The sequence below is a fragment of the Anomaloglossus baeobatrachus genome, chromosome 3 (assembly GCF_048569485.1).
Source record: "Anomaloglossus baeobatrachus isolate aAnoBae1 chromosome 3, aAnoBae1.hap1, whole genome shotgun sequence".
Lineage (NCBI taxonomy): Eukaryota > Metazoa > Chordata > Amphibia > Anura > Aromobatidae > Anomaloglossus > Anomaloglossus baeobatrachus.
The window spans coordinates 38,327,692-38,346,261 of NC_134355.1; the positions used below are offsets into that span (position 1 = coordinate 38,327,692).

General features: G+C 43.3%; 1 protein-coding gene across 1 annotated transcript in view; it reads left to right on the top strand.

The window, feature by feature from the left end:
* The window catches only part of USH2A (usherin), a 1,098,211-nt gene that overhangs the window by 677,319 nt on the left and 402,322 nt on the right, over positions 1 to 18,570 (top strand). The window contains exon 40 of the mRNA XM_075339131.1: positions 4,108 to 4,736. Coding sequence (XP_075195246.1) covers positions 4,108 to 4,736 — 629 coding nt within the window. The remainder of the gene's footprint in view (positions 1 to 4,107; positions 4,737 to 18,570) is intronic.

The following is an 18,570-nucleotide window of genomic DNA, read 5'->3' on the forward strand; positions in this document are numbered from 1 at the left end:
TGTTTATTTATCAGTGGGTAAAAGAGCTAAATCGGCAGCTTCTGTCACAGTCACAATAAAAAATCACCTACAATATTAACAGGGAGTAGATAAATGGCCGAACGTGGATTAGAATCCCAAATAGCAACAATGGAGCCGCTGCCGATACAATGTATCAACGGGGAAGTATCATAAAATTAAAATATATGCCTATGTTTGCGAGCTTTATAGCAGACGGTTAGGATGTTATTATTTGGGGAACGTAAACCGTTCATATGTTGGATGATTATCGTCTTATGACTGCTTAACGTCTGAATCCACGTCAGTAGGTAGGCTTCGCTTAGTATTATACTCTTTAGGTTGGCCAATGATCCTAGGTTTCTCTGGTCTCAAGGACTTTATCTCTAAGGCCAGTTTGACACATATCCAAGTAGAAGCCATGATGCCTGGTTAGGTCATGGATCTCCTCACCCAAACTCAACAGCCTCGTAAGAATATATAAGGCTGAGGAGCTCAGAGTTGTAAACCTGCAGAAGCCATGAAATCTGGTTAGGTCATGTATCTCCTCAACCAAACTCAGCACCCTCATAAGCATATATAGGATTGAGCAGCTCAGTCTTGGAAACCTGCAGTTGGTTCTGTATGGGCTTAAGCCCCCGTCACATTTAACGACTTACCAGCGATCCCGACAACGATACATCCTGATAAGGATCCCTGGTAAGTCGCTGGGAGGTCGTGGTGAGATGTCACACAGTCAGACCTTACCAACGACGCAGTAACGATCAGCGACTTGTATAATGACCTCGGCGGCCGTTGGGACCGTGTTAGGCTAGGTTCACATTTCCGTTGTTTTAAATCCGTCAGGTCCTTCAGCAACGGATCAGTTGTTTTTTAGATGTCAACTGACGCAACGGATGTGTTTTTCACAGGATTCCTTTCACAGGAATCCTGTGAAAAAACTGATCCGTCGCGTCCGTTACATCCGCTATGCGTCCGTTTTTTTGACGGATCAGTCATGATCCATTTGTGTTTGGGACAGCCCAGTGGGTGTGCCAAACATGCTGGGCATGCTCAGTAGAGCATGACGTAATCCAGCGCTGGATTCCATTGTAAGACGGATTACAACGGAATCCAACACCACAGACATCCATTACAAGTTTGACGGATGGCAACGGATTCCTGCGCAGCGCGTTAATTTTGACGGCCAGAAAAACGTTACATTCTTCGTTGCTCCTGCCCGGCGGTCAGTCAAAAAACGACTGACCGCGGCGCAGCGGATGCAACGCAAGGTCATCAGTCGCAATCCGCCTCTAATACAAGTCTATGGGACCCAACGGAATCCGCTAAACGGATGCCGTTGTTTACCATAGCTGCGGATTGTGATTGATACATTTTAACGGAAATGTGAACCTAGCCTAAGGAGGTCGTTAGTAGGCGTCAAATACAGTGATGCGTCCTGCCCAGCAGGACATCTCCTTTGAAGAAATTGGTCCGGACCATTCGACAATGACTAGCGATCTCACAGCAGGGGCCTGATCAGTGGTAGGTGTCACACATAATGAGATTGCTGGTGAGATCGTTGCTGTGTCACAGAAACTGTGACTCAGCATCGATCTCGTTAGAGATCTCGTTGTGTGTGATGGGGCCTTTACTCCCAAGTGTCCGGCATCCAACAAGAATATGAGCTGAAGAGGACTGTTCACACCATAGCGATATTTTTCGTAGGTTTTATTCACATTAAAAGCATCGCTGACGCGTTTCGAGCTGGCAGTAGCTCTTAGTTGCGGCCAGTTTCACAAATCCGAGTAGAATCTGCGATGTCTGGTTAGGTCGCGGATCTCCTCACCAGAACTCATAAGAATATATAAAGCTGGTCAGCTCAGACTTGGAAACCTAGAGTTGGTCTTGTATGGCCTTAGAGATGAAGTCATTGAAAAAAGAGCCCTTGAGGTCCTGGATAAGTAGGCAATTTAACCAACAGCATCAAACATTCACGGTTCAAGCAAAGACCTCAATTTCGAGTCTTCAGTTCCAAAATCAACAGCCTCATATACAGTATGAGGCTGTTGAGTTTCGAGTCAAGAAGCCTGCGGTCAGTCTGGACATCGCAGTCCATACTCAGAGCATGAAAGTTGGATGTGAGAAACCGACATATCTAACAGTCTCTCTTACATCTCCATCCAAAAAGAACTTTGACCAGAAAACTCCCAATTAATCACTTTGGTCTTTTCCAAGCAACTTCACTTCTACAGCCAAACAGACCTTCACCTAGACCTTTTGAAGGATCGAGCTAGGTGAATACACAAAGTCCGTCGCAGTCCCGACCATCACTGGTTAGACATAAATGCTTAATAGACAATCTTAGCCGCAGATGACCACCAATCAATCCTCCTCTCACTCCCGTCCTGAAACCCAACCATTATTCTAGGTTCCTAGTACCACTTACGCCCTGGCAGATGACAACTCTACAGTTAATCACAGTCCTCTCCTTGATGAGTCTTACACAACGGTCCACAAACTATGCACAAGGAACCATATAGTTTTTCCATATATCATGACAACTTTACTTGTATTATTATTATTATTTATAGCGCCATTTATTCCATGGCGCTTTACAAGTGAAAGAGGGTATACGTACAACAATCATTAACAGTACAAGACAGACTGGTATAGGAGGAGAGAGGACCCTGCCCGCGATGGCTCACAGTCTACAGGGAATGGATGATGGTACAATAGGTGAGGACAGAGCTGGTTGCGCAGTGGTCTACTGGGCTGAGGGCTATTGTAGGTTGTAGGCTTGTTGGAAGAGGTGGGTCTTGAGGTTCCTCTTGAAGCTTTCCACGGTAGTGGAGAGTCTGATGTGCTGAGGTAGAGCGTTCCAGAGTATGGGGGATGCACGGGAGAAATCTTAATAATACTTGTACAATATATGTATGTATATATAATATGTTTATTATTTGTATAAAGGAGCATAAAACATTAATGGGTACTTAGGAAATTCACAGCATATAATAAATGAGAGGTGCAATATCCATCCTCTTTACATGTCTTCACGATTACCTTAGTTTTGCACAGGTGATAAACTTTCAGGATTAAGACCATATGTAAAAAGTGTGAAAGAAGTATCCAATAGAGAATGGATAGAACCTTCGATCAGTAGGTGCAAACTGTTCAAAATATGGGTCCCTCTAAAATAACGGACCCGTAATAATTTGAGGTAGTAATATGCATTTACAAACAACTCATCTCTTGTGGTCTCTGATGGTCCTGCACAAGCTTTTTTCATTGTGTTCTCTGTTGCGTACCGTATGTTGGAGAAAATCTCTACTAGAAAGTCGGGATAGCTCCATATTTCAACATCTGATGGACCATGCCGTAATCCATGTTTTCTGTCTGATCTGCATGTAAACCATAAAATAAAAAAACCTTTATATCTTAGTACGAAACCAAAAGATTGAGGTACGTTGATGTCACATGCACCCTCATGGGCGCCCTATTATGGATCCATCCATCATGGTGTGATAATACAGCCATTTTCATAAGTCTGGAAAAAAGACCTATAACTGACTAAGAAGTGTTTCAACCATTCTGACCATGGATCATCGGGCACTTACCGAATTCCCAGTCAGTCTGCCCCTGTGGTTTAGTGTTTTTTCTTTTATTTCATTAGAAATTTATTGAAAAATTAAAAAAAAAAAAAATTAATAAATTCCACTCACCAATAATGTAATGTCTAACTTTCCTTTCGCCCCCTTTTTTCAACAATAGGGCTAAAAAATATACCACTATCTTTGTCCTCTGCAATTACATAGGGCTTTGAGTGGAATTTTTTTATATTTTCCGTCATTACCTACCAGAGGCACATTTTTCAAAGTTTGAATGGTACCATTTGCAATTTACTCTGCTGGTGGCCAAGGGTCATCCATCAGGAGGTCCTTCAGAATTGTCTACTCCTCATGACTGCACCAAGGTTCTTTGAACTCTATCTCCTGATTGTTTCCTCATGTGGTTAGGCATGGTACTGCTGGTAATAAGGACAATGAAAAATATTTTTGGGGAATTGTTACCGTGATTCAAAAATGATAAACTATAACAAATGAAATGTGTAATCTGTGTGTATCTTTACAGAGCCAGGATCCATCGACCCACCTCGACTTTCCCATATGGAATCAAGATGGATAAATATTACCTGGGAACACCCAACAAAACCCAATGGAATAATAACCCATTTCAACATTTACAGAAATGGAAGCCTAGAAGCAACAGTGCCGGGAAACAGAACAAGTCATAGCTTCCATGGTTTAACGCCGTACACAGTTTACCAGTATCTGCTGGAAGGATGCACCCTGGTCGGGTGTTCACAGTCGAAGAAGTCACTGGTCATAAAGACCCTTCCAGATGCACCAAGTGATGTTCAACCACCCGATCTCCATTCTGATAGCCCCACATCTGTCACGATTAAATGGAGATCTCCGCTCCAACCAAATGGTTTAATAGAGAGATTCAGTATTGAGAGACGGCTCAAAAGCACCAAATATGTGGAAACGATAGTGACCGTACCGGGGAACCACCAAATGCTTTATGTAGATCAAGGAAGTGACATTAATCCATGGACAACCTATGAATACAGAATTGTGGCTATGACTTTTAATGGTGGAAAAAACAACAGTGACTGGGTGGAAGTCACAACAAGACCATCAAGACCGGTGGGAGTTCAGCCACCAGAAGTCACTATAATAAGTCCATATACAGCAAAGGTAAAGTAGACAAGACAAGCAAGTGGATAAAGCTTTATATAAAATTTATCAGTATGTGTAGTGACTATGGGACGACCATGAGAATTGGTTATTAGTCACCTTTGCCCATCTAAGTCTTCTTCCAATATGTAGTATCCCAACTAATGTTGAGCGAGTAATTGACTATTCATACTCGCTATGCTGTTAGTGAGTACTGTCCACTACTTGCATATTCGTTACAAGTAGCAGGCACAATGTAAGTCAATGGGAAATACTCGCTAAGTAGTGAGTAACCCGAAAGCCGTACTTTTCGTGCGAGTAGTGAATAGTGCGGCTTTTGAGCTACTTGCTACTTAGTGAGAATTCCCATTGACTTACATTGCGCCCGCTTTTCGTAACGAATATGCAAGTAGTGGACAGTACTCGCTAACAGCATAGCGAGTACGAATAATTAACTACTCGCTCAAGACTAATGTCAACCTAACTATAAAACAAACTTCAACTCCAAATAAGATTTTTCTTTGTTTTCCGGAATTATACAGTATATCGATGGCTCATCCTTACTGTAGACCATTCATGTGGAATTGAACGGGGTCTGACCCATCAAAAACCAGCGCTGACCCAAAAAATGAAGGAGCCACGGTCTTTTCTGCAGTGCTGTGGTCTCTTTAATGTTTATCCCGAAACATTGGGTTATCTAAACACATGGCTGTTTTTGGTACTGAAGCCCTTCCCCATCCAATCAGATAGAGCTAAGTACTACTGAGAGGGCCACAACTCCTTCGTACTTCTCATTGAAGGGCATCTTTTGAAACGGCTCATCTATTGATCACACATTGACAGTTTAATGTGTATTTTGGAAAACAAACCTTTAATAAAAGCATTCAGTTCCACCATTTGGAAAGATGGGGGTGGGCATATGCAAGATCCCTTGAAGATCCAAATATTTCACAAAGTCTAACTTGTTCAATGCCGCGCTAAAGATGACCAACAATATTAAATGTTGACTGACTATCTTTGCAAATGTGTAGGTAGGTGACCCAACTTTCCAGCAATGATAGATATGGATGGTAAAAAGAATGGAGCTGTTGGACTTCAACATGTCTCAGATCTTTTCTTCTCCCTAATGAGAGCACATGCATTCTTAGCTTGTCACAATGGCAATCTTCAGGGTCACCTAGCAGCTCCAAAATGACTACCACAAAAAGGCTTTGCTCTAGCTGCTCTGTTTCCCAGAACCCAAGTACTTCAACCTTTAACCTCTGTAGAGGGATCTGGACACAGGGGTCTCTGGGCTGGGTCATGGACTCATTGGCTTTTCACTAGTGCATGATGGCAGAAAGGATAGTCAGGTAGCAAAGTCAGATCCAGAAGGCAACTGTCACAATTCCTCTGTGCAGAGCATCTTGCACATTAGGAGATGCTCTGCTGTGTTTTCCTGGGCTACTGAGCTGGCAGGTTGATTGACAGTGCTGGCTTCCATGCTGGTTCTGGGAGGTGCTGATTGCTCAGGTGTTCCATCTTCTGGGTAATTGCTCTGCTTCTTTACTGTGCATGCTCCCACAGAATCTTGCCAGTCATATATTCTGGTTCTGCTGTTGTGCTGTTGGTCTGAGTTCCTGCCTGTGTTCTGATCTTGGTTTCCTGATCCTGGACTGTTGTTTGACTCCTCTGTGCCCACTCACTATTCCTGTCGTGACCTTCCAGCTTTTGACCACGGACCGTTACCTGACTACGTCTGAGTTTAATTCCTGAATTCTTTAAGTGCTTTCCCAGAATTCTGACCCTTGGATTGTGACCTGACTATGTCTCTGTGTACTCCCTGTGTCCTCCTGTTTCCAAACCCTGCTTTCCTGACTACCCTACCATTTGTACTACCCATAAGTAATGACTAGCATCACAGTAACGTCAGGAACAAAATGGTCAAGCAGGAGAAATGTCAATAAACTAGCCAAGGTCAGGGAACAGGATAAATCAGAATCAAATACAGGTAGAGCCAGGAAGCAAAAACATTGACTGGCAATGCGAACTGGCTCTCAGGGGTTTATATAGTGAGCAGTTCCACCTAGCACTGATAGCAGGATGAAACCCAAACCAACAGGATTAACCTGATAGCTTATGGACGGGCTAGAGCCACAACAAGTCCCAGCAATAAAATAATACTGATGCTATGAAACATCACCCACAACAAAGGCGCAACAAATCCTAAAGCGGGCTTTATACGCAACAACATCGCTAACGAGATGTCGTTGGGGGTCACGGAATTCGTGACGCACATCCGGCCTCGTTAGCGACGTCGTTGCGTGTGAAATGCAGGAATGACCGTTAATGATCAAAATGACTTAATTGTTGATCGTTGACCGGTCGTTCCTTTCCAGATTATAGTTGTAGGACGCAGGTTGTTCGTGGTTCCTGCGGCAGCACACATCGCTATGTGTGCAACCGCAGGAACAAGGAACATCACTGTACCTGTGGCCGCTCGCAATGAGGAAGGAAGAAAGGAGGTGGGTGGGATGTTCGACCCGCTCATCTCCGCCCCTCCGCTTCTATTGGGTGGCCGCTTAGTGATGCCGCTGTGACGCTGAACGAACCGCCCCCTTAAAAAGGAGGCGGTTTGCCGGCCACAGCGACGTCGCTAGGCAGGTAAATATATGTGACGGGTCCTAGCGATGTTGTGCACCATGGGCAGTGATTTGCCCATGACGCACAACCGACGGGGGAGGGTGCTTTCACCAGCGACATCGCTAGCGATGTTGCTTTGTGTAAAGCCCGCTTAACAGCCGAAATCGGCACAGATGTTGCACAGTCGAGTGGAGTGTGCATGTTTATAGTGGCCGAGTGATCAAGGAAAACTGTGACCCAACAAGCTTGCTCGACCAACAGCTATTGTCCATAATAACGTAGGAGCATTATATGTGATCAGACAAATGTATATATTTGATCATCGATAATCTATTCACTGCCCAAAGGTATCAAAATACCATGGAATTGCTACAATGGACTCCGTATTCTGCCCTTAATCACACATGAAAAAATCCTAAAGTGATATTAAAAAAAAAAAGGCAGTGAGGCTTCCCGGACTACCTATGAAGTTTTCAATTATTTCTGGAATCCACGCGGGATGGAGCTCTGGAGGGCTGGATAACTACTATTGTTTTGGCTTGCGTACAAAACTTCATTCAAGGGAAATTAGTGTAACCAAACAAGAGGGATTTTCGTAGCTTTGAAGCGTCTTTTGTGTAAACAGGCACATGCTTCTGTGAATATAGCCTTGTACATATGCCAAATGCACTGCTACACTGGTTTGATCAGCGGAACACAAAGCGCGGCTCATTTGTAGGAGCGCGAGGCCATCAGGCTGCGGAGACAAAATACAAAATAGACATTAAAACATAGACAAAAGGGGTGTGTAGACTTTCCGTTTTCGTTGCAGAGATAAGGATGTAATGTATTATTGCTGCTTTTATTTTTTATTGGAATAATAGGCTCATTTACTTTTATCTATGTGCACCAATTGCAGAATATTGTTCTAACTAGTGGTTAAAGGGGGGGGTCCATGATTTATACAAACTTTAAAAAAAGAGCCCATGAGATGAAAATTGTCACCTACTAATCCCTCGCTACTCCTCCATACTGTTGGCGGTGTTCCCCATCGGTCTCCTGACTTCCTCTTCTGGCATGGGGAGGAGATGGTGGGTTTGCCGTCAGATGACCACTGACTGGTTACAGCGGTCTTGTTTAATTCTAGCCAGGAGACTATTATTAATAATAATAATAATAATAATAATAATATCATTATTATTATAGCACCATTTATTCCATGGCGCTCTACATGTGAAAGGGGTGTACATAATAGGAACAAGTACAATAATCATAAACAATACAAGGCACAGACAGGCACAGGAGGAGAGAGGACCCTGCCCACGAGGGCTCACAGTCTACAAGGGATGGATGAGGATACAAGAGGAGAGAGGTCCCTGCCCACGAGGGCTCACAGTCTATAAGGGATGGGTGAGGATACAGGAGGAGAGAGGTCCCTGCCCGCGAGGGCTCACAGTCTACAAGGGATGGGTGAGGATACAGTAGGTGAGGGTAAAGCTGGTTGTGCAGTACTATATCAGACTGAGGGTTACGGCAGGTTGTAGGCTTGTCGGAAGAGGTGGCTCTTCAGGTTCCTTTTGAAGCTTGTCAAGGTAAGCGAGAGTCTGATGTGTTGTGGCAGAGCATTCCAGAGTATGGGGGAGGCACGGGAGAATTCTTTGATGCGATGGTGGGAAGAGGAGATGAGAGGGGAGTAGAGAAGGAGATCTTGTGAGGATCGAAGGTTACGTGCAGGTAAGTACCGGGAGACTAGGTCGCAGATGTAGGGAGGAGACAGGTTGTGGGTGGCTTTATAAGTCATGGTTAGGGTTTTGAATTGCAGTCATTGGGCAATGAGAAGCCAGTGAAGGGATTGGCAGAGAGGAGAGATCGGGGAGTAGCGGGGGGACAAGTGGATTAGCCGGGCAGCATAGTTTAGAATAGATTGTAGGGGTGCAAGATTGTTAGAAGAAAGGCTACAGAGCAGGCGGTTGCAATAATCCAAGCGGGAGATAATAAGGACATGTACTGGGGTTTTTGCGGCTTCTTCTCTTCAACTAAGAAGGAGCTTGACGCCAACTACTGGATGAGGCAGTGTCACCATGACTATGGGATAGCAGAGAATTGGGGCTCCTAAGCTGTTTCTCAAGCTAGAGGGCCCTATGCTATTCCTATCCTCACAGATACTACTGATGGTGGAGAGGCCTGAGTCTTCTTCCTGACTCTCCTCCTGACCAGTCCTGATCTGATTCCCCCTCCCACCAGGGAAGGATGGGACAGGGGTGTGATGAACAAAGAAAGACGCTACAAAACCACAAGGGTAAACTCCACAGCCGCACAAAGCAATGAGCACAACTATCTCCAGAAAGTCTGGGACACCACACCTCACTAACCAAGATAGACAAAGTATAGCTGGCATGGGTGGAAGGATTCAACCAGCATAAATAGGAGAAGAGCAGATGTGATAGGCCTCCCCACAACATGTGATCAAAGGAGAAAGCAGACCAGCAGAGATTAACTCTTACCAGCCTGTCTATGACTCAAGTTGACGTCTGAGTCTGCTTGTGTTCATCCCAGACACCAGAGAAATCATTGGACGGAGTGTCAGAATCTGCAATGTGAACAGAGCCCAACACTTCCATGACAGTCGGCAAAGTTTGTGTAAAGCTCCATATGACAGATTTAGATCAATACACTACAAATGACACTGAATAATTTCCTATAAACCTATATACAATCTGTTTGGCTTCTCAGGTTTCAAGCTTCATTTAAAGCATCAGGCTATGTTCAAATGCAGCATTTGTTGCAGCATTTTTTGGGGCGGGGGGTTAGAAAAGAAACTGTGATTTATAGTACTAAAAAAAGTCACAAGTTTTTCCCTGAGTGAAATTGAGAACTGCAGTGCTTCTTAATTGGGAGGCGCTTTCTTAGGGTAAGTTCACACAGTGCGTTTTTCGCTGCGTTTTTGCACGTTTTTCGGGTGCGTTTTTGCTCAGATAACTGCATGACTTTGCTTCCCCAGCAAAGTCTATGAGTTTTCATTTTTGCTGTCTGCACACAGCGGTTTTTTTTAGCTGCTTTTTTGTGGTGGCCACAAAAACGCAGCATGTCAATTATTTTTGCGTTTTTCATCGCGTTTTCCACCCATTGAGTTCAATGAGATGTTCAAAAACGCAATGAAAACAGCAAATTGCAAATATAGCTGCGTTTTAGTGCGTTTTTATTACTAAAAACGCAGCTATAAATGCAAGGGGTGGGTAGTAAAGTGACATGTACAGGAAGAGGATTCCTTCTGTCAGTAAACACAGAAGCTTGAATCCTCCCGGTACCGCCACCACTGCTTCCATTTCCCGCCTGGTGCCATGTCCGCTCCCATGCAGGAGGTGGAAGCGGCTGCTAAATCAAAAGTGAACAGTAGAAAAATGTCATACTCACCTGTCTGCAGACTCCCGGTGCCATGTCCGCTCCCAGCTCCTTTCCCGGTCCCGCCACCCCCACTCTGGCTGTGTGCCGATTCCCAGGCACGTACGATAGCTGCATGACCTGGGCGTGAGGACCTGGCGGTGATAACCTGATGCAGTCACCTGACGCATTAGCTGATCATAAGTCTCGCGGTGACGCCGGATTTTACCGCCGAGTGACTGATTTCCCGGCGCTTGCAGTCAGTTCATGACAGCTGCAGACAGGCCGGGGTGATCTCCGGCGTTCAGGTGAGAGCACCGGAGATTAGCCCGGGATGTCTGCAGCTGTCATGAACGGAACCGCAAGTGCCGGGGAATCAGTCACTCGGCGCTCGCTGTACAGTCTCGACTGCACTCTGGAGCTCAGGTGAGAGCTCCGGAGTGCAGTGCAGGTACCTGAATCCAGGCCTGGCATTACTGGAGATTCCTCCGGTAGCCAGTCCGACGCTGCACAGAAGTGTGTTGTTTTTTTTTGTTTGTTTTTTTTGCACTGATGCATCAGCTGATTGTATAAACGGCTTTTATACAATCAGCTGCTGTCTCATGTGATTCAGGCCTTGAACCTGACACATCATCTGATCACTTTGCCTTCTTGCAAACCAATCAGATGATATTGGATCCGGATTGGACGGCGCGGGACCCTTGACCCAGGATTACTGCGGAGGGGGGTTCTTTATTTCAATAAAGATGGAGTCACTAATTGTGTTGTGTTTTATTTCTAATAAAAATATTTTTCTGTATTGTTTTTTTTTTTTATCTTTACTAGAAATTCATGGTGGCCATGTCTAATATTGGCGTGACACCATGAATTTCAGGCTTAGGGCCAGCTGATAATGCACAGCTAGCCCTAACCCCATTACTACCCAGCGAGCCACCCGGCATCAGGGCAGCTGGAAGAGTTGGATACAGCGCCAGAAGATGGCGCTTCTATGAAAGCGCCATTTTCTGGGGTGGCTGCGGACTGCAATTCGCAGTGGGGGTGCCTAAAAAGCTTGAGTACCCTGCACTGCGGATTCCAATCCCCAGCTGCCTAGTTGTACCTGGCTGGACTCACAAATTGGGCGAAGCCCACGTCATTTTTTTTTTTTAAGTTATTTCATGAAATTCATGAAATAATTAAAAAAAAAAGGGCTTCCCTATATTTTCCGTTCCCAGCCAGGTACAAATAGTCAGCTGGGGGTTGGGGGCAGCCCATACCTGCCTGCTGTACCCGGCTAGCATACAAAAATATGGCGAAGCTCACGTCATTTTTTTTGTTTGGAGGGGCAAAGAAATCCTGCATACAGTCCTGGAAGGAGGATGCTGAGCCTTGTAGTTCGACAGCTGCTGTCTGCTCTCCTGCATAGACTATTGGATGGAGGATGCTGAGCCTTGTAGTTCTGCAGCTGCTGTCTGCTCTCCTGCATACACTAGTGGATGGAGTATGCTGAACCTTGTAAGTCTGCTCCCCCTGACTCTCCCTCCAGCATACAGTCCTGGATGGAGCATGCTGAGCCTTGTAGTTCTTCAGCTGTCTTCTCTCCTGCATACACTAGTGGAGAATGAAGAACATATGGAAGAAGGAAATGACATCAGACCTTTTTTTTTTTCAACAATCTTTAATGGCAATGCTCACTGATAAAAAAAACGCAGAAAAACGCAGTGAGAAAAAACGCAGCCAAAAACGCGGTAAAAACGCACGTGTTTTTTTCATAAGTTTTTTAAAGACGCTGCGTTTCTGTGCGTTTTTAGCACTAAAAAACGCACAAAAACGCAGCGTCAAAAAAATGCAGTGTGTGCACATAGCCTTACAGCGATTTTGCAGCAGTTTTTTCACACATAAAAAGCAGGAAGAATGTAAAAAGGCTGCAAAAACACAAAAAAAAACTACAAGAGTGTTTATTATATAAAAGCACAAAAAAAGCTGCAAAACTTTACAGCCAAGAGAGCACGTTTTGACTGCAGAAAAAAATGCTGAAAATGCTGCTTGTGAGTGCTTTTTTTCAGCACAAAAAAGCTGCTTTTTTGTGCTTCTTTTCATGCTTCTTTTCATGCTTTTTTCATGCTTTCATGCTTTTTTCATGCTTCTTTTCATGCTTTTTATGTATTGAGATAGGGGAAAAGGCAGGAAAAAAAGCAGAAACAATTGACATGTCGCTTCTTTTTTCAGCAACAAAAAAAGCAAGGAAAAAAAAAGCACTGTGGGCACAGCACGTCACGATTCTCATAGACTTTGCTGGGATGCATTTTCCTTGCTTTTTATCAGTTAAAAAAAGCATGAAAAAAAACCCCTGTAGTCTTTATCATATCAAAGTCAGACAAACGCTTTAAATACAGTGGGATTAGGGGCCGATGGCTGATGTCAGGTGAAGGGGATTTTGTATGTAACTTTTCATCACGTCATCATCATTTTTCAGTCATGTATCATTGTTATCATGCAAACTAAGTCACCTCTAAAAGGATTTTCCTTGTGTATGTATTATCTTGAAAGGATGCAGAGAAGTCAGGGAGTGTGACAGCAGCATGATGTAGGGGAAGAGACCATAATTTCTAAGATGTTTAGCTTGCTGAACTGCTTTCTGCAGTTTTGATAAAATCCCTGTTTTATTTGCTGCAGATCTCGCAGTTCTCTATATGCTGAGCTCTGTATAACCCCACCCACACCTCTGATTTGCAGTTTTCTGTTTACACTGTCACAAAGCTGCCAATCAGGGGTGGGGGTGGGGTTACACCCATTAGCTGAACTGCATGGCACTTGACACCCGTTCCATAATGATAATCTCTTGCTAATAAAACATTGATATTATTAAAACTACAACACATAATAAGTTACACATCCCAGGAATAAAGCTCTCTGCACCTTATGAATGTGGAGGGCAGCATGGCGGCAGGGTTTCTAATCCTATAGTAATAATCTCCTCATGATAAAACTGTGTTTTCATCAAAACCACAGCAAGCAAAAAAAAAACAGTTCAAAATCACAATAATCAAAAACTATCAATATTGCGTATTTTGGTGCAGACATCTACAGAAAATATTAAGATAATAAACAGCTGAAAAAAAACCCCAATAACTACACACGGTTTTAATCAATAAAGCTTTGTTTTTTTAGATTTATTTGTCATTTTTAATAGACAGGACTTTATGTTCACTTTTTATTTTATTTTTTTGGGGGGGAAGGTGGCATAAATTAATTCGGGTTTTGTCAGGCTTTTTTTTCACAACTTTATTTTTTTGTGATAAAAAGAATATATTTATAATATATTGGCAAAAATGTTAATATTTTTATTTTTTTAAAATGTTTTGCTAATAATAATAAATATAATCATCATCATAATACTACTACTACTAATAATAATAATAATAATAATAATAATAATAATAATACTAATAATAAATTAAATATATTATTGTTATTATTAGTAATAATAATAATAATAATAATAATAACAATAATAATAATAATAATAATAATAATAATAATAATTTTAGCTTTAACCATTTTTTCTCCCAATAATGGATTTCATCCTATTACTCTTGTATCAGACGCTGATATTTCCAGTGCATTGTGCCTGGCAGTAGTACCAATGGGATGATAGACTTAACCCTTTATTTTAACCTTCTTTTTCCATCTAACCACATAGGCGCTACAATTGCTGCTGACTGCAGCACCTAAGGGGTTGAGTAACTGGAAATCATAACTAGCTCCGAGTCCTGCCCTAAGACCCCTGTGGATGGCATTGGTGCAGCTATTGATGCACGGAAAGGGTTAAAGAGGGTTAGAAAAGACTCTTTGTTTTCTCGAGCTATAGCTCCACCCTTGTCCACAGGCTTTGTCAGGCTTTTACAGTTTTTTACCGATGTTGATTAAGGATTATTCTTTTCACCCGAAACATGTATGTTTGAATAAACATTGTGGTTTTCTTCACCTGAAGAGCTGGATTCCTCCCTTTTTTTTTCCGAGATGCAATACCTGACAAAGCCTGTATACAAAGGTGGCGCTGTTTCTGGATAAAAAAAAAAATACCCAGACACCTTTTAAAAAAGACGATTATTTTCTTGCCACACAAAACTAATTAACATAAAACAATATGACAGATTGGGTGGTGCACTCCCTGCAATAAATATACCATAATGACAAATATTTGTGTTCACTTTATGGCCATAAATTAAAATAAGAAGAATCTGAGACAAGTCGGAATTGATGGCCGCGGCTTGACGTAAAAGCTGAAGACATTTGGATTTAATAGGGGTCATTAAATGCGTGAAGCAAGTCTACAGCATCAATGTCAGTACATGACGGGAACATAAAACCCACACGGCGGCCACCGGAGGATCCGAGAACGCTCAGCAATATGTTAATATCGGATATTATTTCAAGACAATGTGATCATATGCGATCTTCTTTACGTACAGGCTTAGAAAAACATGAGTTTTTACTTTTTACTTCCAGAAACAGCGCCACCCCTGACCAATGGTTGTGTCTGGTATTGCGGTTTAGCGCAATTTAAGTGAATAGGTCTGAGCTGCAATTCCACGTTCAACCTGTGTACCGGAGTGGCGCTGTTCTTGATAAAATGTTACATTGTTTTTCTAATCCTGGACAATATCCCTAAGGATAACAATGAAATGGGAAAAAGCACAAATAAAAGAATATTGATAAATTATAGGGTTAATCTCAATTTATAAAGTATTGGAAGGATTAGTGGGGGTCCCAGACGGTAGACCCTAATCTTTCACTTTTCAACATGAAGATACCCCTTCAACAAAAGTATTTTATAGGGGTTTTTGTATGAGATTGAATTCTTCTCTAGCAACGATCCAAGTTGTTGCTGTCACCCAAGCTTATTCTTTCCCCCATGCTTTACACTGCAGCTCTGCCAACATCAGCCCACTCTTTCCACAATGTCCAACTCTACTCCAGAAAGTCAGTGCATGTACAGTTAATTTCTTATCATGGTAAAGAGAAATGAACAATAACCAACTAAAAGGGGTTGTCCACTACAACCTACTTAAAGGGGATGTCTACTACAACCTACTTAAAGGGGTTGTCCACTACAACCTACTTAAAGGGGTTGTCCACTACAATCTACTTAAAGGGGTTGTCCACTACAACCTACTTAAAGGGGTTGTCCACTACAATCTACTTAAAGGGGTTTGTCCAAACATTTTAAAATTAGCCAACGGCAGAAATAATAACCAGACAAGAAAAACATACTGAGCTAAAAAAAAGAAAGTAAAAATAACCATACTTAATAGTTGCCTTGGTTCTCTGCAAGTTTCTGTTGGTGCCTTCACGTTCTGTTTCGATACAGAGAAGCAGCCTCCAAGCTTTTTTTTTGGCTCAAATGGAACATGACTGTTGCGACTAATCAGTGGTCTGATCGATGGGTGACACCGGCAGTAATATGGAGGAGCATTCATCTTAAAAAGGGTTGACCACTAGAAACATTTTAAAAATGGAACCATGGAGGATCAAAATAAAAGAATAAACATACCAACTGGACCGCCACCGGTGTCCACTGCCAGTCTACTGGCTGCATATCACATGGAGTTTTGCACCAACTTTGCTGACTGTCATGGTGGCGTCGGGCTCTGTTCAGACTACAGATCCTGACACTGTGCCTGATGGTTTCTCTGGTGTCTAGGATCAATACAGGCAGACTCGAGCATCAACCTGCTATGTGCTGATTCGTAGGCAGGCTAGCAAGAGTTAAGGGTGCTTTACACGCTGCGATATCGGTAACGATATATCGTCGGGGTCACGTCGGTAGTGACGCACATCCGGCGCCGTTAGCCACATCGCAGCGTGTAACACCAATGAGCGACGATCAACGAGCACAAAATCGTTGCTTGTTGACACATCACTCATTTCCTTAATATCACTGCTGCTGCAGGTACGATGTTGTTCGTCGTTCCTGCGGCAGCACACATCGCTCCGTGTGACACCACAGGAACGAGGAACAACTCCTTACCTGTGTCCACTGGCAATGAGGAAGGAAGAGGTGGGCGGGATGTTACGTCCCGCTCATCTCCGCCCCTCCACTTCTATTGGATGTCTGCCGTGTGATGTCGCTATGACGCCGCACAACCTGCCCCCTTAGAAAGGAGGCGGTTCGCCGGCCAGAGCGACGTCGCAGGGCAGGTAAGTCCGTGTGACAGGTCCAGGCGATGTTGTGCGGCACGGGCAGCAATTTGCCCGTGACGCACAACCGACGGGCGCGGGTGCGATCGCTTGCAATCTCGCTAGCGAGATTGCAGCGTGTAAAGTACCCTTTAATCTCTGCTGGTCTGCTTGCTCCTTTGATCACATGTTCTAAGGAGACCTATCACATCTGCTCGTCTCCTACTTATGCTGGTTAAAATGTCTGAAATACAAAGTTTTACTAAAAAACAAATGGAGAAAAATAATGGTGAATTGGGTCCACTCACTCGCCTATAGATATTCTATTACAATATTTGGAAAAAATATATATATACAATAAATATATGCACAATGGCCTTTTGATAATCCTATCAAGGCTGCAGTTATCCCGGCTGCTTGTGCACCTTTTTCTACCACACTTTTTCCTTCCACTCAACTCTCCATTAATATGCTTGGATACAGCACTCTGTGAACAGCCAGCTTCTTTAGCAATGACCTTTTGTGGCTTACCCTCCTTGTGGAGTGTGTCAATGACTGCATTCTGGACATCTGCCAAGTCAGCAATCTTCCCCATGATTGTGTAGCCTACTGAACTAGACTAACGGACCATTTTAAATGTTTATCAAGCCTTTGCAGGTGCTTTGTGGTAATTTTTCTAAATTTCTGAGATAATGACTTTTGGGTTTTCTTTGGCTGTAAACCATAATCATCAACATTAACAGAAATAAACAATTGAAATAGATCTCTCTGTGTAATGACTCTATATAATATATAGGAATAGACCCCTCTGTGTGTAATGACTCTATATAAGGCCCCTTTCACACGTCAGTGATTCTGGTACGTTTTAAAAAACACGCACATGTCCCTGCGTGTGCCATGAATCTCGGCACACGTGGGTTGTCTAAGTGCAATCCGGGCTCCGTTCTCCGTGGCCCGTGATTGCACTTAGAAATCAACTCACCTGTGCGCGCTCCCGCTCTCCGTGGTGCTGAATCCTCCCGCGGTGCAGCATCCGGCCGGCGCTGACCCCTGCAGCAGCTGCTTCCGGGTCGGCTGTGTCACGCATAATGAATATGCGCGACAGTAATCAGCCGGCTCAGAAGCAGCAGGGAGGAGGACGGGCTGCAGAGGACATCGCTGGACGCCGGGTGAGTTAAAATGTTTTTTATTTTAAAAGCACGTGATGCCAGAAAAAAATGGACATGTCTCCGTGCGGCAAACATGCACACGCGGGTACGCTGCACGGAGACACGTGCAGTGACAAATCACTGACGTGTGAGCAGACCCATTCATTATAATGGGTCTGCGTATGTCAGTGATTCTGGTACGTAGAAAAAAAAGCACAAACGTACCAGAATCACTGACGTGTGAAAGGGGCCTAATATGTAGGAATAGACCCCTTTGTGTGTAATGATTCTATATCATATATAGGAATAGATCCCTCTGTGTGTAATGGCTCTATATAATATGTAGGAATAGATCACTCTGTGTGTCATGATTCTATGTAATATATAGGAATAGATCCCTCTGTGTGTAATGACTCTACATAATATGTAGGAATAGATCCCTCTGTGTGTAATGATTCTATGTAATATATAGGAATAGATCCCTCTGTGTGTAATGACTCTACATAATATGTAGGAATAGACCCCTTTGTGTGTAATGATTCTATGTAATATATAAGAATAGA